This window comes from Macaca thibetana, chromosome 7 (assembly GCF_024542745.1).
Source record: "Macaca thibetana thibetana isolate TM-01 chromosome 7, ASM2454274v1, whole genome shotgun sequence".
NCBI lineage: Eukaryota > Metazoa > Chordata > Mammalia > Primates > Cercopithecidae > Macaca > Macaca thibetana.
In genome coordinates, this window is record NC_065584.1 from 83,439,200 (window position 1) to 83,467,137 (window position 27,938).

The following is a 27,938-nucleotide window of genomic DNA, read 5'->3' on the forward strand; positions in this document are numbered from 1 at the left end:
CTCAAAACAAAGATTTGCCCATTCCTGCCCCCTACTCACAAATACTGGAAGAGTCTCCAGGGAAATGTCATTTGAACTTTATTCATTCAACAAACACTAAATAAGTACCTATCATGTGTTCACCATATAGAATGGGTGAGAGGTCTGAGAAATACTCTGTGAGGTCCCTCCCAGTTTCAGCTGCTGTTCTCAAATTGGTACACCATGCTTTCCAGTAAGGATCTGTAGACAGCTTGGGGGTCTCCTCTTCTTAGATACACCCAACATCCCTTTGCTTCCTTCTGTATCCTTCTGCACAGATGCTGGTATAGGGGTCTTGAGGTATTGATGACTCATTCTCACTGGCTCATACTTTGGGGTCCATGGGAGATACCTTGACATACTAGGTTTGTTGCGGATGTTGCATGTGGATATTTGGTTTCACTCTCTTACTTGCTCTTTTGTTTTTCATGAGAAAGATCCAAAAAGTACACTGCTGCCACTGTTGTTGCCATCTTCCTAAAACCTTGTCAGAACAGAGTTGGACCAAGGTTCTCTAAAACAACAGTCATCTCTAGGAAATAATGACTCATCCCTCTCACTTTTGGGAATCTTTGTTTCCTGGGGCCCTCAGCCCCACCCTGTGCCAGGGTGTGTTGTGGAGGTTAGCAGATGCTGATATGTAGAATTCTAAGGGATAAGATCTAATGACTTAGTCCTCAAGTCTGACCTCTTTGTGAAATGGAAGGAAGGAAGGCATCCCCTAGAATACCTCCTACAGAGAGGACAAAGATTATTGGCAGGAAGTTGGAGTCATGCTAACAAGGAGACTTATCACAGGCTTCAGGGAAGATGTTTCATAGCAGTGCTGTTTTCTCAGAAGGTCCCCTGAGTCACAGAGCTTGGAGTGATAGGCCCACATGGGTGGTCTTCCTAGACAAGCTGCTTTAGGAGTCCGCAGACTGCGTTTTGCTAAGTATTATCTGCAGACTACGTACTCAGAATCACCTGGGATGGGGGCAATCTATGTTTGTCCTTGTGTCCTTTCCAAAATTGTAAATCATGGGGAACTAAAGGAGGTAACTCTCGACTACTGGGAGGGGTCCCACCAGGGCACCCACAAGCACCCCGATGCCCACAGCACACGTACCCCACTCACAAGGTTGACCCAATTTCAGACTTCAGTTTTAATGGTTAAAGCTGCCTGTGGGAGCAGGATGGAGCACTCTCTCACTCCGCCCTCACTTTGCTCCACCTCTCCCTCTTCTTCCACTCCACTCCCGCCTCCCACGCTCTCATGCCCTCCACGCTCCTGCTCCTCCTCCAGGTACAGAACTGGCTCAGGGCTGGCATTCTGCCAGGAGAAAGTGGGCCTCCTTCCACCAGGCCTAGTTCAGTTCGTTTAACTCCAGAGGGCTGGAAGCAGTGAGGCTCTCGGAAGGACCGGGCTCCTGAGCGGCGGGGCCGCCCCTCACGGTCTGGCCCAGGCTGCCCCCGCGGCGGGTGCTGGACACCTCGGAGCCCGTGCCCTCCAGCAGCTTGGCGACGAAGCCCACGCCCGCCGAGCGTAGCAGGCCGCCGCCGGCGCACGCGTACAGCACGGGGTTCACGCTGCTGCTCAGGAAGGCGAGCGCGATGAGTACGCTGCGGGCCAGTTTCAGCCGCTGCCCCACGAGCCCCGACCCGGAGGCCTGGCCGGCCAGCGCACGGGCAGCCTCGGCCAGGTTCACCACGTGGTAGGGCAGCCAGAAGGCGGCGAAGGCCAGGATGATGAGCACCACCAGGCGACCAGTGCGGCGGCTGCGGCGGAAGCGCCGGGCCTGCAGCCGACGCCCTATGTCGGAGTAGCTGGCCACCACAGCCAGGAAGGGCAGCAGGAAGCCCGTGAGGGCCTCGAAGATTAGATGGAAGGCCTCGTGCTCCTTGCTGGGGTACTTCGGATAGCACAGGCTCATGTTCGTTTTCAAGGCCACTACTGTGCGGTACACGAGGACGGGTGTGGCCAGCAGAAAGGACACCACCCAGATGCCTGCCAGCACCCGCAGGGCCATTGCCTTGGTGCGTAGCTTCTGGGATACAAAGGGGCGGGCCACTGCCAGTGAGCGGTCTAGACTCATGGCTGTGATAAGCAGGACACTGGCGTACATGCTGACTCCACAGACATAGTGGCACAGGCGGCAACCAGCCAATCCAAAACTCCAGGTGCCTTGGGCCAGGAAGTGAAGGAAAAAGGGAGCAGTGAGCAATACGGCCAGGTCGGCCAGGGCCAGGTTCAGCACCAACAGGGCAGTGACAGAGCGCGTCTTCATCCTTTTCAAGATGCTCCACACCACAAAGCTGTTGCCGGGAAGCCCCACAGCCAGCGCCACTGACAGCAGGATGATAGCCAACAGAAAGATGAACCCTACACCTAGTGAGGGGGATGCTGCAGGAGATGTAGTGTTCATGGCCGTCAGGAGGACCTGGAGAGTGAGGGTGGACAAACGCATGAGAGTAGAGGACCAAGGGTTACCTGACACCATAGACACGCCTAGACTGAGAACTCTAGTCTGTCTCCAGGGTCAGCAGCATCAGAGGTCCCCCTGAAATATACTGCCCCCATCGCTGCAGACTGACATCTTAAAGGGATCTGGTTGAGTACAAAGACTAGTTTCCTAACTGGGTCATGAGGCCCCTTCCTGCCCACAGACCCAATTGCAAAATATACAGTGACCGCAGCAGCAGCAGCAGCATTTTCAGACCTTTTCAGTCTCCTCCCCTTAAGAGACCCTAAAGCCCAGAACCAACCTGAGAGTTCCTACCAATGCTGCACCCCTTGAAAGGCCAGCTTTCTTGCCCCCTGCCAGGCCCTCATCCCTTCAATCCCATTAACTTTCCCAATCACCTGCCTACTGTCCCCAGAGATGCCCAGGGTCAACCAGGAATAACAGGGAGGGGAAGAGTTAGTGGACAAGTGACAAGGACAAAGCCTCCCAACTTTTACACTGGTCAGGCTTTCTTTGGAGATTCCTTTGCACCTTCTTTCATGGCTGCACACCGTCCCACCACCACCACAACCACTGCCGTTCCCAGGATACTTACTTACAAGCTTTGACGGGAACTGGTTGGAAGCTGATGCCAATCCCAGGGTCAGGGCAAGGTGCCGTAGCCTATCCCTGGATCTGTCCCACTGCCAAGGGCCTGGCCCCCGGTCTAGGTGCTGTTTGCTAAGTCAGCCAGAGAGGAAGTACCATAGAGCAGAGGACAGGGAAGACGCATCTTCCTGAGGGTGGGGCTGAAACCCCTACCCACTCCCTTCACTAGGAGGGGGGATAGTCTGTGTTCCAGGGCAACCCAGAAGGGTTTCTCTGAGGACTCCTCAGAGGTGGAGCCAGATGAGAAGAGACCAGGAAGGAGCAGTGAGAGGAAAGAGGGGTGTGGGGAGTGAGTAGGCTGGGTGTGGTCTCAAGATGCAGGTCTAGACTGGAGAATTAAATAAAGTAGTGAATGGTATCATATAGGAGAAGGAGGTATGGTAGCTAGAGAAGGGAAATGGGCTCAGATTGAGAGGCTACAGTGCTGATATCTTTGTTTGTTTTGCAGTAATAATGTAGATTTTTTTTTTTTTTTTAATTAATAGGAAGTGTAGGTTGGAGCTGTGACTAGGTCCTGGGTCTGGGTTTGGGTTAGATAACATCATGATTTAAAGAGGGCATGTCAGTAAATTGCCGAAGGGGGCAGTACTCTGTTCTTGGTTTCAGTTCAAGCTATGATCTAGGTTGTGTGGCCATCTTCCAGCACCCCCTTTCCTCGCCTTACTTAAAGGGATTGGTTCCATTTAGGTCAACCAATTCTCCATTCTCTTTGGTAGAAGCCAAAATCCAAATGGTCTCCTTGGTATCACACAGAATGCCAATTACTTCCCCTTTCCCCAAACCCCTGCCTTGTGCTTGCCCATGTGATTACCTTGCTGAGTCTGGATTTAAGATCTGGGCAAGGGGATTGGCACCATCTCTTTCCTATCTTCCCACAGCCTTCTATCCAGTTCCACTTTAGACACACAGAGAAAGTTGAGGTCGAGCTAGGCAGGCTGAGCATGAGGAGCAGGAGTGGGAGAGCAGGAACAGTGATGCCTCATGACTACCCTGCCAAGAGGGGAAACCAGGAATGCAAAAATGGTCACCTTCCCCATTTCCTGGACAGAGGAACATCTCCTTTCCTTGAAGTCTCCTGCAAAAGCTAAGAACTAAAAATTCCTGGTGGGTTGTGGTGGTTCATACTGGTAATCCCAGCACTTTGGGAGGCTGAGGGGAGCGGATTGCTTGATGTCAGTAGTTTGAGACCAGCCTGGCCAACATGGTGAAACCCCGTCTCTACTAAAAATACAAAAGTTAGCTGGGTGTAGTGGCATGTGCCTGTAGTCTCAGCTACTTGGGAGGCTGAGGCAGGAGAATCACGTGAACCCAGGTAGTGGAGGCTGCAGTGAGCCGAGATCGTACCACTGCACTCCAGCCTGAGTGACAGAGCGAGACTCCATCTCAAAAAAAAAAAAAAAAAAAAAAAAAAAAAAGAAGAAACTAAAAATTCCTTCCTTCAATCTGACCATGGGCCTTCCTGCTTCCCATTCAACTCTCACTTCTCAGGAAAGATGCAAAGTGCAATGGTGGTCACTGAGATCCCTTAACCTTTCCAGAGCCCCCACTTGCTCTGCCTGGAGAAAAGCCAGAGCAGAGTTGACCTCGTAGCTGTCAGGCAGAGGATATGATGAAAAGCAATGGGCAGAAACCGCAGCAAGAACTGAAGTCTGAGTTAAGGAAGGGCTTTCTGACTGCACTGGGTGTCAGAGATGGGGAATATGCCACAAGGGAAGTTAGGGAACCTCTGCCCAGCGCATGAGGAGAGAAAGAATCCCGTGAGGCCTGTGTTTGGGGACAGAAGCTCCAGGGTCAACCAGAGGTCCCTTCAGACAGAAACTGGGTTGTCCTTGCCTCCCCTCCCAAGTTGTTCCCCACCCACATCTACCTTGATGGCCTTTCTTCCCCAAACCCAGGACCAGGCACTCTAAGCATACTCCCTGCTGTTCTAGTTCACAGATGCTAGTTCATCCCAGTTTTGGTAGCCCCAGCATGACCCTGGGGACTGGGTTTCTTTTGCTCTGTTTCGACTTCTGTTTGGGAGGCAGGGAGGTATGAGCAGTCAGTAAAGTAGAGCCTCGGGTGATGGTCAGGGTAGCCACTTGAGTGGCCAACCATTTCAGTTTGTTGGGAAACCGACAGGGCTGGGACAAGGGATTTTCAGTGCTAAAACTGGGAAAGTCCTGGGCCAACTGGGATGAGCTGGTCACCTTAGTGACCACGAGTGTGTACCTGTGGATGTCCCCTGAAAAGAATCCCATTCTACATCCCCCAATCAAAGGTGTCAGGATCTAGAACCGTTTTTAGACCTAGATATGGATTCCAAAAGGTGGGGGCAGATAAGTATTGGGGAAGGGGCCAGGAATAGCTAGCAGCATCTTGGAAGGAGCCCAGACTTGGCAAAGAGAAAAAGAATAGGTGGCACTTTTCTGAAAAATTATTCCTGTCCTCTAAATATTCCTGCCATTCCTCATACCCCCTGATGGCCAACCTCCAAACTTCCCAGACTGAGTGCCTGCTCCTGGGCTCCTTTTCACGTCAGGTGGCCTTTGCAGGGAGAAATAAATGGTCAGGGAGGAAGGTAAGTCTCGGACTCCCAGGGCCCCTACACCACTGTCCACTCCTTGTGTGCCTCTCTCACACCCACTGGACCAAACACAAGACAGGCGGGAAAACTTTCCTTTCAAACCCCACAGATTCAGTTTCCCCTTCAGAGCCATTTCCTCCCCCAGAGGCTTTTATAAGCCTCAGAGAATGGATCCCATTCCTACCCCTCATCCAAGCTCCCATACTTCTCCTTCCATTTTCTCCTTTATTTCCAGAGTGGTTCTATGGATTGGCCTGTGGAACCAGGGCACCTGGACTGAGGAGGGCAGGTCAAGATGCCACTGAAGGCTGGCACTGCCCAGCCCTGGCTTGACCCAGAAGGGAACTAGGTGGCTTCAGTACAACTCAGGCATGAGGAACCACCAGGGGAGGCACACTTAAGTCATCATCTAATGGCTTCCCAGTGTATTTCACAATAACAGCTATTGGCAACAAGTAAGCAGTGCTGGCACATGGGTACATGCCAACTTGCAAGCACGCAATAGTTCTTAACAGGGACCATCACCACCCTCATAATCCCTCAGTATGGAGAAGCCTGGGCCTGCCTGAGGTGTATAGTAATCCTACCCAGTCAGATCCAAACTCTAGTCAAAGAAGGGTCCCCAAATGTTCCAGAACACTGAGCTCCAGAGGGTGAGAGGATGGAAAGGGAGAGGGAAGGGCAGCAGGTTGTAGGGTTTGGTGTCAAAGGTCCCATTCCGGACCGTCCTTCTCCATCCCACCCCCCGGGTCTCCATTGCCGCGGCCCTGCCCCACCACTTTCAGCTGAGGGGTAGTTCGGAGCTCCATGGTCCCCTCCCTAGAGCGGCCGCCCCCTCGGGCCTCCCCGGAGCCTTCGAAGAGCCGCGTGAGGAAACGGGGACCTGCCCGGGGCAGCAGATCTCCAGCGGTGAAGACGTACAGCACCGGGTTGACGCTAGAACTGAAGAAGGCCAAAGCCGTAGTTCCTGCTCGTGCCGCCTGGCCAGCCCCGCCCAGCTTCGCCAAGGTCCCTTCAGGTGGAGCCAGCGCGGCGACTGCCTGCAGAAGGTTGACCGCGTGGTAGGGAGCCCAGAGCAAGCCGAAGGCAAGCACGATGGCGCTCACCAGCCGGCCCACCCGTGCCCCATGCCGCCCGGAGCCCCAGCGGGCGCCCCGCAGCCGCGCCAGCGTCACGCTGTAGCAGCCAAGCATCAGCCCGAAAGGAAGCACGAAGGCGGTCAGAGTCTCCAGGGTCAGGTGGGCGGCGGCGTGGGCCGGCGACGGGTGGCACAGCTGGCATACGCGGTCCCTCCACAGGTGGCGGTAGATGGCGGCCGGAACGGCGAGCAAGAGGGCGGCCAGCCAGACGGCCAGCAGCAGGCGGCGGGCCAGGGCCGGGCTGCGCAGCCTGGGCGCCAGGAAGGGGCGGGTAACCGCGAGGCAGCGCTGCAGGCTGAGCAGGCCGGTGAGCAGCACGCTGGCGTACATGCTGAGCGCGCACACGTAGTACACCGCCTTGCAGCCCGCCTGGCCCAGCGGCCAGGCTTGCCCGGTCAGGAAGGCCACAAAGAGCGGCGTGAGCAGCAGCACTGCGCCGTCGGCCAGCGCCAGATGCAGCACAAGGGTGGCTGCCAGCGGTCGCCCCCGTGCAGGCCGCCAGCCCGCCAAGCTCCACACCACGAAGCCGTTGCCGGGCAGCCCCAGCAGCGCCGCCAGGAGCAGGAAGGCCGTGCCTGTGGCCCGCGAAGTCTTCCAGCTCAGCAGTGTCTCGTTCCCTGGGGGACGGTAGCAGACGGACATCCTTCTGGGCCTACAGGTGGGTGGAAGGCGCCACAGAGGGTGTTCAGGGGTGGGGCAAAACCCCACCTGTGATGTCCGAAGAGAAGGGGCCATGCCTCCTCCTTACTTGCCTGCAGCCTGCCTCTTTTCTGCCTGGGAGTCCTGACTTCCACGAGGACCCAGACCCCACCTCAAACACTACTCCTTCTTGGAACCCAGATCCCCTGCTCCCACTCAGCTGACCTGCCCCACTCCTGGCTCCTTCCCAGAGCTCAGTGGTAAACAGGCATAAAGTCCTCACCCCAGGCTGTCACTATCTCTACCACCACTCCTCTAGTCTGGCCCCTCCTTCTTTGTCCAGCCCCATTCTAGCACATCTGGGCAAAAGTGGATGGTGGGGTATAAAGGGATGTGCGCAGATCTACTTACCAAGGTGGGAGCAAGCACGACTGGGGGCCTGGAGAAGCTGAAAGGTTAAGCAGCAGTGGGCGAGGTGCCTACTCCTGTCCTGTGCCTATCACATTTGCAGCGGGTAAGGCAAGAATGGGGAGGGACAAGATGAGGCTCATCCTGGGCCTCTCCTGGGGCCCCTCCCTCACCCTACTCCTTCCCATCACCAACGTATCCAAGTGTCCAGGCATGTGAGAGCCTGCCTTGCCAGGAAACAGCATAAGCTGAAGTGGGGCAGTAAGATTCCCTGGCCGTGGAAGGAAATAGGAGGACTCTGCTGAATCCTAACCCTGGTCCTGCTTCTGTTCTCATCCCTCCCCCAGCTCTGGCCCCAATCCTCCCAGCCCACCTTCTGCAGCATGTATGTTGCTTGGCCTCTCTGGTCTGCAGAGAAGGTGACCCAAACAACTCAGTCCCCCATCTGCTCTATCTTTGTCTGTTTTCCAGTCTCCTGGTCCGGCTGAGCCCCTTTTCTTCAGCTTCTGGCCTACCTCCTCCCATCTCTTGCCTCGGGACCTGCCCCAGTCACTCCACCCTCAGGGCTCTCACCCGGCTGTCAGTGACAGCCTTTCCATGTAAGGCATGCTGCCAGGTTCCAGGAGGAACAGGAGATGCATGGAGGCATAATGGTTAGGGAGTCATGACACACAACCATGAAGAGATCCCATTTCCAGGTTGTACAAGGATACAAGACAAGAAAGGAAAGGATGCAGTAGTAGGGACATACTAAGCAGCAGCCCTCTCTTCTTGGAAAAGTCAAGCAAAACTTGGAAATGAAGAGATTTGACGGGGGCCTGGCAGATGGATAGAACTGGGGGAAGGGAAAAGAAAGGCCTCAGCCCAAGTAACAGCCAGAACTTGAGGTTCCTTGCGCAGGGCACCAGGAGCACTGTCTTAGGTTGGGGCCTCCCAAAGCAGAGCCTGAGCTAAGGGCTTGGGTACCGGTAATCCTGTATTTGGGAGGTTAACTCAGGAAGTGAGGGCATAGGGTAAAATGAGAGGGGAAAGCCATTAAGAGTGTTAAGTCCCTTCAGTAGGCCTTGGAATCTCTGAGAAAAGTACAGATTGCCCAAGACAAAAGACTGGCAGGGTGATCAGTCCAAAGCATTTATTAGGAAAATGTACTTAATGAGTGGGCTACAGCATATCCTTACAACAGACAGTGAGAGAGTTGTTCTATCTCGATATGTCCAAAACAAAGGGTCAGGGTATGGAGTTTATGAGGGTTCAAGGTATTTGGTTCAGGGCCAGGGCCAGTTTTTTTGTGTTTTGAGCAACAACCTGAATACCTTTTCAAGGCTCTGGCTTGGGCTCAAGCCTCCAGGGGAAATGCAGCTGGCCAGGTCACAGGGCAATCAAGTTACTCTGTGTTTCTTTGTCAGGACACAGAAAAAAAGTGGGGAAGCTGGGGGACCCTATAAGGATCCTGGGCAGGAAAGCAGGGATTGTGTTCATTTGAGGGTTTCACTGTCAGTGAGAGTCTCAGCTTCCATGCAACTGTCCATCACAGCTGCAACTGAAATCACAGCTGGGACACAGTGCACCAGAAGCTAAATTCTTGATGCCATCAAAGGACATTCCTGCCCCATTCACATCTCCTTCACGTCCATTAGTTCGCAAAAGCAGAAAGGTGAGAGAGAAGATGACCTAAGTGTGACCGAACTCCACAGGCAGTTCTGGAAACCGAAGTCAGAGCAATGAACCAGCCCCTCCTTTGACCAAGGAGGAAGGAGCAGGTAAGCAGGAAAACCGGGGTCCCAGACAGGACCCTAATGATCCTGAATCCATGGATTAGGATCCATCCTCTCCTTACACCCTTCCTGGACACAGTCTCACCTCTCATTTTCCAAAGCCCTGCCATGCTGCCATCCAGCTTCCCCACATTCCACCCTGGGATCCCTTTTCCTAAAGCTGCAGCTTATGGCTACTCCAGTAGGTGGCAGCACACACAGAGCCACTCACATAAAATGCAGCTTCTCAGAGTCTGAGAGCCAGAAACCATCCCCAGAAATTCTCTCATAGAAATAAAAAAACACCAGAGATCACGTTTCATCCTTTTACATGGTTCCCATCTACCCTCACAACACATGTCATCACCAAAGGCACACATACAAGCTCCAATGGCTTTTGCCAGGCAATTCTTCCTCCAGGACCCCATCTGGCCCCTCCCTCATCCCTCCCCTTGGACTTTGCCCTTCTTACTGGTCAGGCAGGGGGGCCAGAGTCCAGGCTTGACTCATTCCCACGTTGCCCTGGGCTGAGATCCCAGGTTTGTAACAGAAAACACCACTAAAGCCCCAGCACAGGAGAGAACCACCCAGCCCAGAAGTTCCAGGGAAGGAACTCTCCCATCCACCATGGAGTACCTCTCAGCTCTGAACCCCAGTGACCTACTCAGGTGACTGCTAACCCTCCGCTCTACCCTCTACCTTTAGGGGATATAAGCAGGGCAACAATACTCCACTCAGCCCCTAGGACACTAACCAGTACCCCTTCCTCTTCTGCTCCCCACTCCATAGTGGGCTTGTCAAGCTCTTGACCCACCCGCCCTCACCTGTACTCCATGGTCTCTCCCTCATCCCTACCATCTATAAACCTAGATCTCTCCCTCCCTAGCCCTCTAGCCACTCTACCCCCATCACGCCCTTTACACTCACTAAGCCCCTCCTTGCCCCTTCTTGACTTTTCTTCTCAACTACCAGGTCAGTATCTAATATAAGCTCGGAGTTTGGACGGAGGGTCTGGACCTCAGCTTCACCACCCCAGCGACCTTTCCGTGTCTGTAATCACAAGCGGACCATCCGGAAAGGCCTGACAGCTGCCACCCGCCAGGAGCTGCTAGCCAAAGTAAGTAGGCCAAGTTCCTTGGTTCCTTTAGCAGGGGTAGCCAAGGGGCTCCACAACAGCGGCAACTTGTGATGATGGAGCAGAGAGGGCTGAAGTCACACAGCTGCCTCCTCCCACTGAGAGCTCAGTGGGGTGGGCCTCATGAGCTCCGGTCAGTTTGTTCATTTTCCACCTAGTGAGCTTTTCTATGGGAGCAGGGGTTAGCAGGAGATAGGGAGAGTTGGAGGGATGGAATTCAGAGGCCAGTATGGAAGGCAATTTGTATGACAAATCAAGTTCAAATTCTGATTCTGCCACTTCCTGGCTGTCAAACCTTGGGAAGTTGTTCAACCTATCAAAACCTCAGTTTCTTCATCTATAAAAAGGCAATAATAACACATCACCTCCTAGGGTTGTTGAAAGGAGTAAGAGGATAATGTAGGTAAAGTCCTCATACCCGGCACAGAGTAAGGACTCAAAAAGGTTAAACACTATTACTGAAAACACTTCTGGAGAACTCTGAGGGTGTGGGAAGTGAGGTGCAGCATTGTAGATAAGACAGAAGGGTGGACTTCATGAGAACCTGGCTTGCTTTCCAATTCCAAACCAGGAGTGACTTGGAGGGGAGCAAGGGGAGATGCCAATGACATGATAGGAGCAAAGAGGAAAAAGCTCAGCCTCTAGCTAGGATCCCCCAAAACCTGAAGAACACGGAGAGCTGCAGCCTTTAGGAGGTATCAAAGTGCCGGAAAGTCAAGGTGGGACATCAACCAATGTCTAGAGCCAACTGATGGATGTTGGGCAGCTAAAGAGGGAAGGGGCATGGGATACCTTCCTTCTTGCTTCTTGCCATTGGGCAGGCATTGGAGACCCTACTGCTGAATGGAGTGCTAACCCTGGTGCTAGAGGAGGATGGAACTGCAGTGGACAGTGAGGACTTCTTCCAGCTGCTGGAGGATGACACGTGCCTGATGGTGTTGGAGTCTGGTCAGAGCTGGAGCCCCGCAAGGGTAAGAGGCCTATACTGGGGCTGCTTCCACTGCCCGTCCTTTAGAACTTTCCCGGGCTTCCTCTCTAGCTTAACCCTGATCCTGGGGACCAGGTGCAGGGGGAGTTGTAGAATTGTTAAGGATGTCACACAGTGGACAGAAAGCCTAAGCGAGGGAGAGTCTGACACGGTGCCGATGGAGATTAGTGGTGGGTGTCTGGTGTGAGGATATACTGCACTGACAAGGGTGTCCTATAGAGTGGAGTGCTGTCATATGGCCTGGGACGGGAGAGGCCCAAGCACAGCAAGGACATCGCCCGCATCACCTTTGACGTGTACAAGCAAAACCCTCGAGACCTCTTTGGCAGCCTGAATGTCAAAGCCACATTCTACGGGCTCTACTCTATGAGTTGTGACTTTCAAGGACTCGGCCCAAAGAAAGTACTCAGGTCAGAAATCAACATGTCATACTTCCCCATCCCCTACAGTTGGATAGTCCCCATAATTCCTCCTCCTGCACCCACCTACCCCTAGTTAGCTCTTGCTTGTGGAAAATCCTCATCTCCCGGCTTGATGGCTTCCTCCCAGGTTTCCCAAATCATCTGATTTCCTCTTGTCTCTGCCCTTCAGGGAGCTCCTTCGTTGGACCTCCACACTGCTGCAAGGCCTGGGCCATATGTTGCTGGGAATTTCCTCCACCCTTCGTCATGTAGTGGAGGGGGCTGAGCAGTGGCAGCAAAAGGGCCGCCTCCATTCCTACTAAGAAGGGGCTCTGAGCTTCTGCCCCCAGAATCATTCCAAGAGACACACTGCAAAGACTATGACAGCATCAAATTTCAGGACCTGCAGACAGTACAGGCTAGATAACTCACCCAATTTCCCCATTGTCCTCTGATCCGCTTGTCAGAGAACCTTTCAGCATAATGCCTCACATCCCAAGTCTATACCTTTACCTGAAGAATGCTGTCCCTTCCTAGCCACCTTTCTGGCCTCCCACTTGCCCTGAAAGGCCACAAGCCTGTCCCCCAGGCATCTTGATCCCAGCCTGATTGCTGCTACATCTAACCCCTACCAATGCCTCCTGTCCCTAAACTCCCCAGCACACTGATGACAGCCCTCTGACTTTACTCTGAGATGTCTTCATATCCTTCACCACAAACTAACAAAAACATTTCCAATAAAAATATAAAATATTTACCACTATGACTTTTGACTCCAATTTAAACCAGGAAAGAGATGGGGTGGATACCCCCTTTTGCCCTCCCCCATCAACACGCAGTCCCAGATCCAAAGCCTCAGTCTTCAAGTATGGAGTTCAATGCCCGCCTCCGCTTGGCCACCGCACCCTGCTGCTGTTCCCAAGCCTCTCGTCGCTTTAAGAAGGTAGTCAAGGCCACATTTCGAGCCACATGGTGGCCGAAAGGGTCTCTTATCAGCTGCTGGTTCTGCTCCCCTGCAAAGGGAACCACTCATGTTTAGTACCACCATGCTCAAAGACAGACTCTACCTGAGGTAAAGGTCCCTCCATTTCCCCCAGACCCTGCCACTGGGGTACAGTGAACACTTCACTTTCCAAAGAACAGAAGTCAGAGGGAGGGGTGAGGGCAGAGGACTGCACAATTAGTCAGCAGGAGGGAAGGGGAAAGCAGACTGCTAAGAACCCATGAGCAAGACCACCCTTTGGAACTAAAGACTGTTGAATTTCAGTAGACTTCCCAGCCACCCAGTGATCTGGAGTAAGAGAAGGGAAGTCTGGAAACATCAAAGAGAGGGGCTGGTACTCACCCAGCTCAGCAGCAATTTCCTTCCGAGCCCCCAAGGCTGCTCCACTCCAGATGGCATCTAGCACACGGCTGCCATGGCGACTACAGGCCAGAGCCACATATTGTCCCTGTATTGAGACAAGCAAAGTAGGTCTCCCTAGCAAAGTCCACAAAAGTGTATTTTGGGGGCTTGCGGGGAGTGAATTTTCTGAAGAGTTTAGGGGCTGAATTAAAATAGTCTAGTAATTACATAGCCTTTTGGAGTCTGAAGGTACAGTCCTGAGAAAGCTCATATTCTCTAAATGGATGATGGTGGGGAATCAAGGCAGAAGCCAGAAATCTAACCTTTAGGTTCTGCAGCACACGGCGGCGCTGCTTGCGCGTCACAGAAGGGCTGGTCAGGATGGCATCGAGCACATGAGAGCCAGCAGGACTTTGGGCCAGGACCAGAAGTTGTGGTCCCGTCAAGGCACCCAGACTTCGAAGTACAAGACCAGGAGTGGAGAAGTGCAGCAGATGCTGGAGCAGTAGAGACCCAAGGACTGTTACGTCCCCCAAGGCCCTGGCTGCGGCCATTTCCACCTGGGAGCGCAGAGATAGGAAATTAGGAGGCACCAACAAGCCAGGTGGATGAGCCCATCCCCAGAACACTGCCACCTCCACCTGGATGAAGTCACCACTCTCACCTCAGAAGTCAGAGGCTTGCTAAACCCTAGGAGGCCCGGCTCCCAATTAGTCACTGGCTTGGCCTCTCCTCTACCTCACCTGGTGCTCTGCAGGCACTGCCCCCTCCTCCTCCATCAGTCCATAGTACACCTCATACGCCATCAAAGTGGCAAAGAGAGGCACACAGGCCACTTGCCGGGATGAGGGCTCTGCACAGTGGAATGCCTAAAGGAGAAGACAAAGTATGATGAACCTGAGAACTTCTCCATCCCTAACCTCAACTTTAAGGGAACACCTTCAGGAAAGGAAAGAAGCCCCGACTCCACAAGAATGTGAGCTCCATGAGAGCAGGATATCATGCCTTGCTGTATCCCCAGTCTCTATCACATACAGGGATTAATAAACGTTTATCCCTTAAATAAACTTCTCTCTTAGTTCTGGGAGACAATTTTTGTTCCAGGACTGTGAAATAGCATTTGGCCTCAGCCGGGTGCAGTGAGTTGAGATTGCACCATTGCACTCCAGCCTGGGCAACAAGAGTGAAACTCTGTCTCAAAAAAAAAAAAAAAAAAAAAAAAAAAAAAAAAAATTAGCTGGGAGTGGTGGCGGGCACCTACAGGTCTCATTTTCCCCCATTCCTGTGAACTCCTTGGGCACTAGACTTCCTGAGTCCAGAGGTACAACAACTTAAGATTAGATAAGTCCTAACATGTAGAAGTTGGACTGAGGGCATAAACAGATTGTGGGTAATATCCACTCACCTCCAACAAGAGCTGTAGGACCTTGGCTTGGCAGGCCCCAACTCTGCGACAGGCCCCCACCAGGGCAATGACTACCCCTGGGTGGCCCTGGGCCAATACAGCTTCCAGGACAGGGCTTAGCTCCTCAAACACAGGGGACAGCTGATGGGAAACATGGGATGTAACTTTGGCATTCTGGTAATGGTGGACCACATTATTCAGAGAAATTTTCCCAGTGAAAACAACTAAAAATGTTAGATGAAACATAAAAAGCATTGCCAGTATCAGGACTTTTGTTTGGGTAGATAAGGCCCAGGACAAGGGGGCAGTCTTAGAGGTGCCACCTCACAGGAAGGAACTTTAAGTGGCTCTTCCCTATGTGTAAGGGAGAACTAGAGGCAAGGGGGGACTAAAATTAAACCTGCCCTTCCACTCTAACACCCAATGCATGAAACCACAGGGAAGCCCACCTTAGTCCTAAGCAGCAAAGGAAAAGAGCAGCTATGGCAACAGCTCTAGCACTCATGTGGGCTTAGAGCCAAGTACCAGAGTCTGGGTGGGCCATGGAACCTCAAGCTGTAAACCTGAATGAAGCCTGTCTCTTGCTGGTCCTCATACCTGAGAGAAGTCAAAACAAATCCTCACTGGAAGATGGGCAAATTTATCCTAAGCTCTGGAAAACCTCAAGGAATAGCTTTTCAAGGGCAATGGCCAGCACAATGTCAAAGATATATAGAGGCAGACAGACCATAAAATAAGGTCCAATGATCAAGAATTAGAAACAGAACCAGCTCAGGTTTCCAACTCACCAGCTCAGGGGTAGTGACTGCATCCAGTAAGCGCTGCAAAGGGAAGTTGGCAATGGGATGTGCAGCCAGGGTCTGCAGCTGCCCCTGCAAGTGCTCCTCAAAGAGGCTCTGGAGCCTTGGGGGCTCCAACACCAGCAGGACCTGCTCCAGGAGTCTGGAGCTCGTCTGATCTCGGAGAAATAGCAGTAGGGGACTGGGGACAAGAAGGGCATCAGGCAGTCTTAACTCTATTTCATGCAAAATACAGTTGCACTACATCACCTCATTCATTTCACACAGCCCCACCAACTTTGAATGATCCTGAGGCCCTGACCATACCTGCCATCTACTGAGGAACTGCGAGTACTCAGGTAGCCAATCACAGCATTGCAGAGATAAGCGCAAAACTCGGGAAGTTTGTGGTGTAAAACCTGTAAAGCCACTTGAAGACAGAAGCTGGAGATCTTATCAGTGATAAACACTGTGAAGAGAGGGCAGAAATAAAGCAGCTTTCTCAAACTCCAGACAACCTGCATAACCTCAAACTTTAGGCAACAAGATACAGGGCACTATGGACACAAAGGGACTATACGAAGTGCTTTGAACATCAAACCAGACCAGGTTTGAAAAGAAGAGGAATAACCTGACCAGAGGGCCTTGCTTGGTGGTAAAATCACCTCCAGAAAAGTAGATGGGAGACCCTCCTCCTACTTCCCTCCTTACCTGCAATGTCCTTCAGAAAGGAGGAGGTCAGGTCCTGAAGGCGATTTAAAAAGGTTTCAGGGACTTCAAAATCAGCTGGCTTACATTCCCGAGCTGGGGCCTTCTGTGCTTCTGAAGGAAGATTAAGAACATGTGCAGTGGGGAGATCACAAACTGTCACCCAGGAGAGAAAAATTCCATAGATGGACAAGGATTCCACTTGGAGATGCAGAACAGATGTAGTACAACTGAATGTCTCTTCTGTATGACAGAACTGAGACTACATTTCTGTCTTAATTTTTCTAAGAAACTTCAACCAGCTTCCCCATGGTCCACAGAAGACAGTTCAACCTCCTCAGTCAGGTAGTCAAGGCATTCCAAAATTAAGCCTCATTTAAACTCGCTAACTTTATTTCCCAGAGTTTTTCAAAATGTGGATCACAGCTCAAGACTGTATCATGAAATCAAGTTACTGGTCTCAACTAGCATTTTTTTTTTTAATGAAATAGAGCAAAATAAAGTTTTGAAAAAGAAAAAAAATAAAATAATAACAGAGTGGGCTGCATGTAGTAAGGGTATTCTTTCCTGAACTTTTGCTTGAGTCCAGTATGTATGTTACTTTTGCTTGAGTCCATTTAAATGTTAAGTCATGCTTAAAAAGAAAAATTTCTCCTTCTGTGTCCATTCTAATAGCCGTCCCCAAAACACAACTGTACATCCCTACCTCTGGGCCTCTGCACACACTAATCTTTGGCTTGCTAAGCCCTGTTCAGATTAGGACAGGTCAAGCTAATACTTCCAGGTCAAGCTCCCCCATGAAGACTTAGTCTTCTGTTTACTGTCTCCTTCTGAACTTTCTAAATTCTTCTTCCCCCTAGGTCCACTTTCCTCTTGTAATACTTACCAGATGATTGGAAACCACGGGGCCTGGCTCTCTCAGACTCCAGAATAGTCCCTCCTAACACCTGAAGCAGAGTTCTGACCACGAAGCTGCCATGTGTGTCTCCACAGTAGAAAAGAAAATCATCACACACCTCAGCGGCTAGTCCCAGGACCAGCTCCTCCAGGGTCTCCGTGGGACCATCCTTCCCATCCTCCCCTTCCTGCTCCTCCTCCTCCTCTGCAGCACTCCCCAGCAATCGAGGGAGCTGTAGCAAAGCACTTTGCAATACATGGACCCCGCATCTGTGACAGGCCACAGTGCGCAAGTTGGAGCGCAGAGCAGCCCATACGCGACAAAGCGGTTTCAAGGGACTGAATCCCAACAGTTCCTGCAGCATCTCACTGCCAGTCCTGTTAGTGGACAAAGCTAGGGCCTGAGTCTCTACTTCCTTCATAATATTGTGCACCATCAGATCTGGAAAAGTGAAGAAAAACACACTTTGAAGAGACTTAGTAGACAATATGGTTATGTACCCTTACTTAACCAAGGGTCGTGGGTGGGAGGCCGAGGAAGAGGACATGGGAATGAAACTAAGTCCCCACGCCCTGCCGACCCCAGAAAGTTTCCTTGCCTGCCCTGGATTTGATGCTCTTGGTCTAAACCCCGAAGTTGCTGCCTACCTCGTTCTTCCCCAGTCTCGGGAGCCTCTTTCAATGCTGACAGCGCCCGGCGGAAATATCCCAGAGCTTCGGGGCTCAGGTGCGGGTGCGAATCTGGAGGCGGCTCCGAGCGCCTATCCGGAGGCGGCCAGGGTTGCCGCTTACTGCCGGGTAAGGGGCGCCCCGACCCCTTGGCCCCGCGTCCCCGTTTGCCACCAGCTGGGAACCGGCGGCCCACCTCGTGTGGAGAGCGCGGACCCAGCCCCATGTGTGTTTCGGAACCTCTCCGGCTGCAAAAGTTTCCTTAGCTGTGGACGAACCTTCAACGTCGCCAAGCGTGTGCCTGGCCCAAACCAAGTTCAGAAACGCGGGCGCGCTCCTGACGCAGCTATTACGTCATAGTTACGCGCGGCCCCAGCCGGGTGGAGTGGGTGTCTCCCCCAGATCGCTCCGCCCCATCCGCAGGTTCTAACTTTGGCCCAGGACTCCGCCCCTCGACCCCAGCACAAAATCGCCCCGGGTCCTACTGTAGAATCAGTCCTTGAACACTTCCTCCACGTCGCCAGCTCAATCTGGGTCAGAACTCAGACTTCCACCGCAGCCCCGCAATTTGCCCCAGTAGTAGTCACTTCGTTCCGCCCCTGCGGCCGGAATTAAAGTTCTCGAACTACACGTGTATGGCGAGCTAGTCGGCGCGAGGACCTCAGCGGCAGCGCAGCTGGCAGGTAAGCGGCACACGCGCCTCACATTTAGGGCTTAGGATCTCCAGGCTTCGCGCTCATCCCCGGCCCGGAAGCTGCGCCTCTGGCTCAGCCGGACTGGGTCAGGCCAGGGAGCGGAGCCCCAGATAGTCCAGGACTCTGCTTGGACGCGCCCCGAGGGGCTGCCGCGCCAGATTCCCCCATCCAGGCAGCCACACTCAGAGGGTCGTAGTAGTTGTCCACCTCTGGACAGCCCCACTCAGCCCCTTCTTCACTCTCTGGGCCTCCCAAAAGACAGTCAGCCTTGTCCTCAGGCCCACACCCAGTTGTCCGCCTCTGACACCCTTACCCTTAGGCCCGCACCCAGTTGTCCGCCTCTGACTCCTCTCCCCTCAAAGGATTCTTACCTTGGCTCCTCCTCTTAGCCCTAGTGAGGCTCCCCCCTCCCCCCGACCCCCGCCCCAACACACACACAGTCTCCAGGCTTCCCTCAGAGCAAGTCTTTGCTTCCACAGACCTTCCTCCTTTGCCTGTGAGTCATGGCAGCTCCCATGAAGGGCAAAGTGTGTGTGGTGACTGGTGCCTCCAGGGGTATTGGCCGTGGCATTGCCTTGCAGCTCTGCAAAGCAGGTGCCACAGTTTACATCACTGGCCGCCATCTAGACACCCTTCGCGTTGCTGCTCAGGAGGTGAGTGCTTCCTCTGGGACCACAGTTGCAGAAACCACCCAAGAGAGCCCTTCCACTTAACCGCTCCCTTTCCTAATCTCTTACCTGAAACTATACTACTACTCAACAAGATGTGAATATTTATTCAAAGTGGAAATTTAAAACCCCGTAAATAATTTCAGGTAAGGTAGAATTTTGCCGCCCAGTGAGTTTTATGAAAAAACTTTGTTTGAGCCAGGCATGGTGGCATGTGCCTATAGTCCCAGCAGCTACTCTGGAGGCTGAGGCAGGAGGATCGCTTGAGCCTAGGAGTTGAGCCATGATCATGCCACTGCACTCCAGTCTAGACGACAGAGGGAGACACTGTCTTAAAAAAAAAAAAAAAAAAAAAAAGAAAAGAAAAGAAAGAAAAAGAAAAGAACTTTGTGTTTGAGAGCAGAGATTTTGGAATTGTAACTAAAGGGTTGTGGACCTGTGTTTTCCTCTATTTTAGGCAAGACTTTATTGAACTGTACATTTTTTGCTTATTTACTAGACTTCAGTTAAATAAATATTTGAGTATCCATGATTTGCTAGGCATTGGGTAAAGCACGGAAGTTACCAAGACTAATGAGATCTAATTTCTCCTCTTCAAAGATTCAGTCCATGGTGGAGTACAGTGGCTTATGCCTGGCGTCCCAGCCCTTTGGGAGGCCAAGGCAGCAAGATCACTTACCTGCAATGTCCTTCAGAAAGGAGGAGGTCAGGTCTTGAAGGCGATTTAAAAAGGTTTCAGGGACTTCAAAATCAGCTGGCTTACATTCCCGAGCTGGGGCCTTCTGTGCTTCTGAAGGAAGATTAAGAACATGTGCAGCCTTTTGGAGACCAGTCTGGGCAACACAGCTAGACCCAGTCTCTACAAAAAATATTTTTTGAATAATTAGCTGGGCACAGTGGCCTGCACCTGTAGTACCACCTACTTGGGAGGCTGAGGCAGGAGGATCATTTGAGCCCAGGAGTTCGAGGTTGCAGTGAGCTATGATTGCACCACTGCACTCCAGCCTGGGTGACAGTGAGATCTTGTCTCTTAAAAAAAAATAAAAATTAAAAATGAAGATAGATTCCAACAGGAAATGAAGTACAGAAAGCAGTCATTTCAATGTAATGTGAATATGGTAAATTGTAAGAGGGAGATATGCACAGAATACTCTAGGGGTGTTGGGGAGCATCCAGATGACACAGGAGAGTGGCTAGGGAAAGTGGTTTGGGAAAGCATCCTGGAGGAGGTAGGTGGTTCTTGAACTGAGTTTCGAAAGGTAAGAGTTAGGTAAAGGAAGTTAGGAAAACCTTTCCAACAGAGGGAGCTCCATAAGCATAGGGACAGTGTGTGAAAGAGTAGATGTTGAGATAATGCAAGGGAAGAGTAGTGAGTGAGAGGCTGGAGAGGAAACAGTCGGTCTTAGAAGACCCTAGAAGAGAACTCAGGCTTCATTCTCTAAGAGATGGAGATCCAGTTAGGAGATTTTGAACAGGGTTTGTGTTTTAGATGGGTCGTACTGGCTGGATTATGAAGAATTAATTTAAGGCAGACAGACTGGAGGTCAGGTGAGTAGTTGGGAGGCATTGCAGTAGTTCAGGCAAGGAGGGTAATAGGGGAGGATCCATAAATTTGGAGAATAGGAGGATTGTTCTTGGATAAGGGACTCTTCTTCCTCTGAAGTTGGAGGTTTGTGGGCATTTGTAGAGAGTGAGACAGAACAGGAAGTAGAAATCATTCATGGCTGATAGCTTTGGTTTTTTCAGTTACCAAGCAGGAGCATTGGTGGAGCGAGGGTAAGAGAGCTGGGACTGAGTAGAGGTTCTAGGTGAGTGGTGAAGGGTGGGAGCTAAGGCCATGAGAGATGGAAAAGACCACAACAAGGAAAAGGATGCTTACTCATTTCTCAAGAACAGACTCCATGCCTCACTTGTTCTTACCCTCTACTTGCAAAGTACAATGCCTTGCATGGTACTTTGAGAAGTACATTAAGAAGAAGGAGTGAACACCAATGCTCTTTAGTCTCCACATCCTCACTCCACACCACATGGTGGGCCTCAGTAAATGTTTGTAGATTATTAAAACTTACATTGCAATTCACCTTGTTCTGGGGTGGGGGGGCCTATCATTCCTGAAACTACTCAAACAGACACCAGAGGGCAGCGTTGCCTGCCATGTTGCCTCTGCAGCTGGCTCTCCTAGGATTGTCTTCTCAGTGCTCAAGTCCACTTTTGGTTGAGGGAGTTTTGTCATGACTCACACCCGTGTGTGAATGTAAGCTCATATCCCCTGTCCTACTCCAGGCACAATCCCTCGGGGGCCGATGTGTGCCTGTGGTGTGCGATTCAAGCCAGGAGAGTGAAGTGCGAAGCCTGTTTGAGCAAGTGGATCGGGAACAGCAAGGGCATCTGGACGTGCTGGTCAACAACGCTTATGCAGGAGTCCAGGTACCCTTTGAACTTTGGTCCCAGCTCCACATTTATGACCTCCCCATCTGATCCCTGCATCTTCATCCCCACTCATTGTCCCTTCCATTACCTAGCCCCTCACACCTCCCTGCCTTCAGATCATTCATCACCCTCCCTGTGCCTTCCAGACGATCCTGAACACCAGGAATAAGGCATTCTGGGAAACCCCTGCCTCCATGTGGGATGATATCAACAACGTTGGACTCAGGTCGGTGCTCCACTGCCAGGGCCCGTGTTCCCTCACTCACTTAGCCAGCTTAACAGCCAGGCCTTTCCTTACATGCCCTCTCCTTTTCCTTCTGGCCTCCCCCATCTCTTTCTTCTCCCTTCTGTTCCATTTATCCCACTTACCTCTGGAGAAGTTCCATCCAGGTGAGTCTGTTCCTGAGAATGTCAACTCTTGCCTTGTTTCTGTCAGTAATATTTATCAGAACAAGCCCTTGGCCTCTCTCCTGCCTCATTCTCTGCCCATCCAAATGAAAGACCCAGAAGGGAGAAAGCCTCCTCCTCTCAGTAATGCACACAGCCTGTAGTCTATACTTTCAAAATGGTTAGAGGGAGAAATTGTTTTATTTTAGACCAGGAGAAGCTTAAGAAGAAGGAGTGAACACCAATGCTCTTTACTCTCCACATCCTCACTCCACACCCACAGGCAAGGGCACTCATGGGTCAGAGTTGGGAGAGCAGGGATATCACTGGGTCACACCGGGTCATGTAGCCCAAGAGTCAGATGAAACACAGCATTTAGCATTCGCCTAGCGTAATGTGCACCAGTTATGCCTCTGTTACTGTTGGAATGATGTTACGCTCTCATGTAATCAAGCCATGCCTGATGAATGTGATCAGTCACCTGTGGGAGTAACCACCAGATTATCGGCAAATCTGTGACTAAAGCATGTAAGAACACCCACCGCTCCAATTTTGGTACTCTGGTGACAATCCCAAGGAAGCAGGATTAGAATGCAATTGTGATTTCCAAAGTGGAAGGAAGATCATTAGGACAGAGAAGGATGGTCAGGCCAAAGGCAAGAAAGGAACACCCTAAGAGCTGGAAATTGGCCAGTGTTCATGGCCATAGCCTGCAAAGAGAGGTGCCTTCCACACCCTCATCTCTTGCTGGCCTCAGCCTCCCAAAGTTTGGGATTATAGGCATGAGCCACCACACTCAGTCCTGCCCTGCTCTTTGTATATACAGAAATATACATGTATCTTTATATTTGTGTGTGTATGTGTGTGTGCGTCTTAATTTTAAGAAGTCAAATCTGTCAGTCTTTTATAGTTTCTATCTGCGTATGATGCTAAGAAAAGCCTTCCCCACCTCAAGTTTATAAACACGTTTGATCATGTTTCTTTCAGTACTTCTGTGCTTTTATTTTTTATATTTAAATATTTGATCCTTTTAGGCTTAATTTTAAAATAATAGATGAGACAGAGACCCAATTCCCCCAACTCAAATAACTGGTCAGTTGTCCCAAATGATCCATCTTTCCCCACTGACTTGACAGGTTCCTTTTGTAATACACTGCATTCTCACATATACTTGTATCTAATTATTCACTGTTTTGTTTCATTGACTTATCAGACTATTGTTACACTTGTACTGTATTCTTTTAACTATTATGTCTTGTACATTTTAATTTATTTTATTTTATTTTTTAGAGATGGGGTCTTGCTGTGCTGGCCAGGCTGGTCTCAAACTCCTGACCTCAAGCAATCCTCCCATCTCAGCCTCCCAAAATGCTGAGATTATAGACATAAGCCAGCATGTCTGGCCCGTGTGCATTTTCATATGGGTGACAACAGGGGTAGGGAAAGCAATCCCCCCACCCACAAGACATTAGTCCTTTTTTCAGAATTTTCCTAGCTGTTCTCTTTCTCTTTTTTTTTTTTTTTTTTTTTTTTTTCACAGTGTGACAAGCTGGCTAGAGTAGGCATCACACTGGGGAGGGTGGGCAGCTGAGACCTTGGGGCTCCTGGGAAGGGCAGGGTTGGTGGAGCATTCACAGTAGAAGCAGAGAGGGCAGGGCAGGAAAGTGACATGGCTAGGTGGCTCTTACCTTGCCTTCCGCCTCTCCACAGTGTGACAACCTGGGTCACTCTGTGTCACCCAGGTTGGAGTGCAGTGGCACAATCTCAGCTTACCGCAACCTCCGCCTCCTGGGCTCAAGAGATCCTCCTCCCTCAGGCTCCCGAGTAGCTGGGACTACAGGCACTTATCACCACACCTGGCTAATTTTTGTATTTTTAGTATAAATGGGGTTTCACCATGTTGGCCAGTCTGGTCTCAAACTCCTGAGCTCAAGTGATCTGCCCCGCTGGCCTCCCAAAGTGCGTGAGCCACTGTGCCCAGCTTTTCTGGCTGTTCTCACATGTTTATTATTCCCATTGAGCTTTAGATTATTTTATCAATTCCTCCAAAAGGTCTTACTGAGATATAATCCAATTTGACTGAATCTATGGATTGATTTACATAGAAATGATGATTTACATGTCAGTTCTTAGCTTTTAAAGATTTTGTCTGCACTTATTCTGTCATGGTTTTATAGTTTTTCCATGTAGATACTATATATTTCTTAAATTTTCTTCCCCTAAGCAATTTTGTTTGTAATTGTTATTGTGACAGGGCTCTTGCCTTCCATTTCATCTTCTAAAGATTTTCTCGGCATGTAATCCCAGCACTTTGGGAGGCCGAGACGGGCGGATCACGAGGTCAGGAGATCGAGACCATCCTGGCTGACACAGTGAAACCCCGTCTCTACTAAAAAATACAAAAAAACTAGCCGGGCGAGGTGGCGGGCGCCTGTAGTCCCAGCTACTCGGGAGGCTGAGGCAGGAGAATGGCGTGAACCCGGGAGGCGGAGCTTGCAGTGAGCCAAGATCACGCCACTGCACTCCAGCCTGGGCGGCAGAGCGAGACTCCGTCTCAAAAAAAAAAAAAAAAAAAAAAAAAAAAAAAAAAGATTGCTATTTCTCATCTGTTTCAGTGTTTGTTTGTTTTTTTTTTCCGAGACGGAGTCTCACTCTATCACCCAGGCTGGAGACCAGTGGTGGCATGATCTCGGCTCACTGCAAGCTCCGCCTCCCGGGTTCATGCCATTCTCCTGCCTCAGCCTCCCGAGTAACTAGGACTACAGGCGCCTGCCACCACGCCCAGCTTATTTTTTTGCATTTTTAGTAGAGACCGGGTTTCACTGTGTTAGCCAGGATGGTCTCGATCTCCTGACCTCGTGATCTGCCCACCTTAGCCTCCCAAAATGCTGGGATTAGAGGCGTGAGCCACCACGCCCAGGCCTGTCAGTGGTTATTTTGACCAGTTTTCCTCTCAGAATATGGCCTCAAGCCCCTAATTCCTCAGGTTGCTACCCTGCCCTGTGTAGCCTTCCTAGTGGACAACCACCACCAGAAGGCAGGGGAAGCTGCCAGAGGCTGCGGCACCCAGGCCAGCACTAACATGGTTCATTCCTTCTTCCTTTGCCGCACCTTCTAGAGGCCACTACTTTTGCTCTGTGTATGGGGCACGGCTGATGGTACCAGCTGGCCGGGGGCTCATCGTGGTCATCTCCTCCCCTGGAAGCCTGCAGTATATGTTCAACGTCCCCTATGGTGTGGGCAAAGCTGCGGTGAGGACCCAGTGGCATAGGAGCTGAGGAGGTAAAAGACAGTGATGGTACTTATAGCTCAGAAGGTACAGTCCCCAGTGGTCAGAGTGGTAAGGCTGGCTCCTCTCAGCTCCTCCTCTGCCTCATCCATGGACAGTTCCTTTGCTTGTGCACCTCTCGGTTGGCTAGAGTAGGCATCACACTGGGGAGAGTGGGCAGCTGAGACCTTGGGGCTCCTGGGAAGGGCAGGGTTGGTGGAGCATTCACAGTAGAAGCAGAGAGGGCAGGGCAGGAAAGTGACATGGCTAGGTGGCTCTTACCTTGCCTTCCGCCTCTCCACAGTGTGACAAGCTGGCTGCTGACTGTGCCCACGAGCTGCGGCGCCATGGGGTCAGCTATGTGTCTCTGTGGCCAGGAATTGTGCAGACAGAACTGCTGAAGGAGCATATGGCAAAAGAGGAGGTCCTGAAGGATCCTGTGTTTAAGCAGGTTGGCAAGGGGAGGGCGAAGGAAGCAGAGAACACAGGGGAGTCAGCCTCTCCGTCCTCAATAACAAGACAATAACAAGACCAGATACTCCTATTCACCAGGTGCTTACTGTGGCAGGTGCAGGGCTGAGCATGGGACACACATTATTTGCTTTAATCCTGTAAGGGAGATACCAGCTCCATTCTACGGATGGCAAAACTGAAACCCAGAGAGGTTTAGAAACTTGTTTTTTTTTTTTTTTTTTGGTTTTTTGGTTTTTTTTGAGACGGAGTCTCGCTCTGCTGCCCAGGCTGGAGTGCAGTGGTGCAATCTCGGCTCACTGCAACCTCCACCTCCTGGGTTCAAGCAATTTTCCTGCCTCAGCCTCCTGAGTAGCTGGGATTACAGGCGCCCGCCACCACGTCCAGCTAATTTTTGTATTTTTAGTAGAGACAGGGTTTCACCATGTTGGTCAGGCTGGTCTCGAACCCCTGACCTCGTGATCCACCTGCCTCGGCCTCCCAAAGTGCTGGGATTACAGGCATGAGCCACTGCGCCCGGCAAAAACTTGTTGAAAGTCACATATGTCCTAAGTGGAAAGGCTGTCTAGCTCCAAAGCCCATGCACTCGACCCCCACACCAGCTAGCTTAGAAGGTCCAAACACTATTTGGCACTACCAGATCCTTCCACTTAGCAAAGACAGCAGATCCTGGTGCCAGGAAACAGGGCTCACCTGGATATGGGGAGGAGTGGCTCTGGCACTTGCCAATACTTTGGATCCTGCAGGCCCTGCTTGAGGTCTTTGGCCTCTTTGGTCTTTGATCTCTTTCTCCTGGAACAGAAGTTGAAACCGGGAGACTTGGGCAGTGCTCTTGGAAATTAACCCTTCACTTCTCTGCCCCTGTTTTTCAGTTCAAATCAATCTTCTCATCTGCAGAAACCACAGAATTGAGTGGCAAATGTGTGGTGGCTTTGGCAACAGGTGAAGTTTGGGGGCAGCTGGTAATAAGAAAGGGCATGGAGGATGTGTAGGGTGGTAGCATCCAGTGGCCAGATCTGGCTCGGGAGTTGATTGAGGAACATGTCATTCTTTTCTCTGTTTTTTGAGGCCCAAGGGGTCAGCATTCCCAGTTTGAGTCTGGGAGCCTTAGGAGTGGGCTCCTGGGAAGTGTGGGAAAAGTCCGAGGCCCAAGAGCCTTCCTAGGAACAGAAAGAAAGAGTTTTCCAGGGCTCCTGAGTCTGTTTCAGCAGTGCCCTGTCCAACTGGGCCCAAACCTTGTCACTCTGCACACTCCCCTGCCTGCCATCTCTACCTGTCTGTGTGCCCGCAGATCCCAATATCCTGAGCCTGAGTGGTAAGGTGCTACCATCCTGTGACCTTGCTCGACGCTATGGCCTTCGGGATGTGGACGGTGAGGACCCTGGCACAGCAGCCAGCCTTGACTGCTATTCCCTCTGTTCCCTGCCCACTCCTCCCTCGGTCTCTCCAGCCAAGGTGAGGGTATCTGAGGAGTGGGAAATGAGAATCTAATCCTCCTACTCCTGTTGTTCCCAGGCCGCCCTGTCCAAGACTATTTGTCTTTGAGCTCTGTTCTCTCACACGTGTCCGGCGTGGGCTGGCTGGCCTCCTACTTGCCCTCCTTCCTCCGTGTGCCCAAGTGGATTATTGCCCTCTACACTAGCAAGTTCTAACCCTCCTGGTCTGACACCACGTCTCCGCTTGTCTTCTCATTTGGGCTTGGTGGTTGGTCCTATCTCAATGAAACAGCAGCCTTTCTTGCCTACCCATACCCTTGATATGAAGAGAAGGACTCTGCTGTGTGTCCGTGGTGAGTTCTGGGGTCTGCCTAGGTCCTTTCTTTGTGCCTTGGTTTTCCTTGTCCTTCTTTTTACTTTTTGCCTTAGTATTGAAAAATGCTCTGGGAGCTAATAAAAGTCTCATTTCTCTTTCAATATGTTTTTGACTGCTGATTCTGTGCTCGGCAACACATTAACTATTTGGTAGAAGGACTCAAAGATGTATAAATGTGAAGCTTCTCAAGGGGTTCTGCCCCAGGACAAGACCCCTTTCCTCCAGACCTGTTCCTGCTCTGCCCTGCAAGACCTATTTCCC

At 51.4% G+C, this 27,938-nt stretch overlaps 5 protein-coding genes across 7 annotated transcripts; 2 read left to right on the forward strand and 3 right to left on the reverse strand.

Moving 5' to 3' along the window:
- Positions 1 to 55: 55 nt before the first annotated feature.
- Positions 56 to 6,097, reverse strand: LTB4R (leukotriene B4 receptor). Of its 2 annotated transcripts, none has more exons than XM_050797478.1 (2): positions 3,065 to 6,097; positions 56 to 2,441 (listed from the first exon to the last, which is right to left on the reverse strand). In XM_050797478.1, the coding sequence occupies exon 2, from the start codon at positions 2,424 to 2,426 to the stop codon at positions 1,368 to 1,370; it is 1,059 nt and encodes a 352-aa protein (XP_050653435.1). In that variant the 5' UTR covers positions 2,427 to 2,441; positions 3,065 to 6,097; the 3' UTR covers positions 56 to 1,367. The 2 variants fall into 2 exon arrangements, with proteins under 2 accessions (XP_050653435.1, XP_050653434.1); XM_050797477.1 differs by having other exon boundaries at positions 3,061 to 6,097.
- LTB4R2 (leukotriene B4 receptor 2) lies at positions 6,082 to 8,030 on the reverse strand. The gene has a single exon (XM_050797476.1). It carries the CDS (start codon positions 7,551 to 7,553, stop codon positions 6,384 to 6,386), a length of 1,170 nt encoding a protein of 389 aa, XP_050653433.1. The 5' UTR covers positions 7,554 to 8,030; the 3' UTR covers positions 6,082 to 6,383.
- A 952-nt stretch (positions 8,031 to 8,982) lies between these two features.
- Positions 8,983 to 18,316, reverse strand: NOP9 (NOP9 nucleolar protein). Of its 2 annotated transcripts, none has more exons than XM_050797449.1 (10): positions 17,926 to 18,316; positions 17,267 to 17,719; positions 16,384 to 16,494; positions 16,000 to 16,141; positions 15,682 to 15,874; positions 14,894 to 15,034; positions 14,232 to 14,357; positions 13,812 to 14,048; positions 13,489 to 13,594; positions 8,983 to 13,156 (listed from the first exon to the last, which is right to left on the reverse strand). In XM_050797449.1, the coding sequence occupies exons 1-10, from the start codon at positions 18,170 to 18,172 to the stop codon at positions 12,999 to 13,001; spliced, it is 1,914 nt and encodes a 637-aa protein (XP_050653406.1). In that variant the 5' UTR covers positions 18,173 to 18,316; the 3' UTR covers positions 8,983 to 12,998. The 2 variants fall into 2 exon arrangements, with proteins under 2 accessions (XP_050653406.1, XP_050653405.1); XM_050797448.1 differs by having other exon boundaries at positions 16,384 to 16,536.
- CIDEB (cell death inducing DFFA like effector b) lies at positions 10,171 to 12,906 on the forward strand. Its single transcript, XM_050797526.1, has 5 exons — positions 10,171 to 10,287; positions 10,592 to 10,736; positions 11,576 to 11,725; positions 11,962 to 12,152; positions 12,334 to 12,906. Exons 1-5 carry the CDS (start codon positions 10,247 to 10,249, stop codon positions 12,464 to 12,466), a joined length of 660 nt encoding a protein of 219 aa, XP_050653483.1. The 5' UTR covers positions 10,171 to 10,246; the 3' UTR covers positions 12,467 to 12,906.
- A 62-nt stretch (positions 18,317 to 18,378) lies between the features above and the next one.
- Positions 18,379 to 27,778, forward strand: DHRS1 (dehydrogenase/reductase 1). Its single transcript, XM_050797492.1, has 9 exons — positions 18,379 to 18,629; positions 19,121 to 19,294; positions 21,593 to 21,736; positions 21,886 to 21,965; positions 25,245 to 25,377; positions 25,699 to 25,845; positions 26,738 to 26,807; positions 27,157 to 27,237; positions 27,381 to 27,778. The coding sequence occupies exons 2-9, from the start codon at positions 19,145 to 19,147 to the stop codon at positions 27,515 to 27,517; spliced, it is 942 nt and encodes a 313-aa protein (XP_050653449.1). The 5' UTR covers positions 18,379 to 18,629; positions 19,121 to 19,144; the 3' UTR covers positions 27,518 to 27,778.
- The last annotated feature ends 160 nt before the right edge of the window (positions 27,779 to 27,938 follow it).

Coding starts and splice junctions, on each gene's coding strand:
- LTB4R (XM_050797478.1), bottom strand. CDS start 2,426: ATGAACACTACATCTCCTGCAGCATCCCCCTCACTAGGTGTAGGGTTC.
- LTB4R2 (XM_050797476.1), bottom strand. CDS start 7,553: ATGGCCCCTTCTCTTCGGACATCACAGGTGGGGTTTTGCCCCACCCCT.
- CIDEB (XM_050797526.1), top strand. CDS start 10,247: ATGGAGTACCTCTCAGCTCTGAACCCCAGTGACCTACTCAG. Junction 10,288..10,591: donor AACCCCAGTGACCTACTCAG/GTGACTGCTAAC, acceptor CTCAACTACCAG/GTCAGTATCTAATATAAGCT. Junction 10,737..11,575: donor GCCAGGAGCTGCTAGCCAAA/GTAAGTAGGCCA, acceptor GCCATTGGGCAG/GCATTGGAGACCCTACTGCT.
- NOP9 (XM_050797448.1), bottom strand. CDS start 18,172: ATGGGGCTGGGTCCGCGCTCTCCACACGAGGTGGGCCGCCGGTTCCCA. Junction 16,537..17,266: donor CCGTGGTTTCCAATCATCTG/GTAAGTATTACA, acceptor CCTGGGTGACAG/TTTGTGATCTCCCCACTGCA. Junction 16,142..16,383: donor CTTTCTGAAGGACATTGCAG/GTAAGGAGGGAA, acceptor CTCTCTTCACAG/TGTTTATCACTGATAAGATC.
- DHRS1 (XM_050797492.1), top strand. CDS start 19,145: ATGGCAGCTCCCATGAAGGGCAAAGTGTGTGTGGTGACTGGTGCCTCC. Junction 26,808..27,156: donor TGTGGTGGCTTTGGCAACAG/GTGAAGTTTGGG, acceptor GTGTGCCCGCAG/ATCCCAATATCCTGAGCCTG. Junction 27,238..27,380: donor TGGCCTTCGGGATGTGGACG/GTGAGGACCCTG, acceptor TGTTGTTCCCAG/GCCGCCCTGTCCAAGACTAT.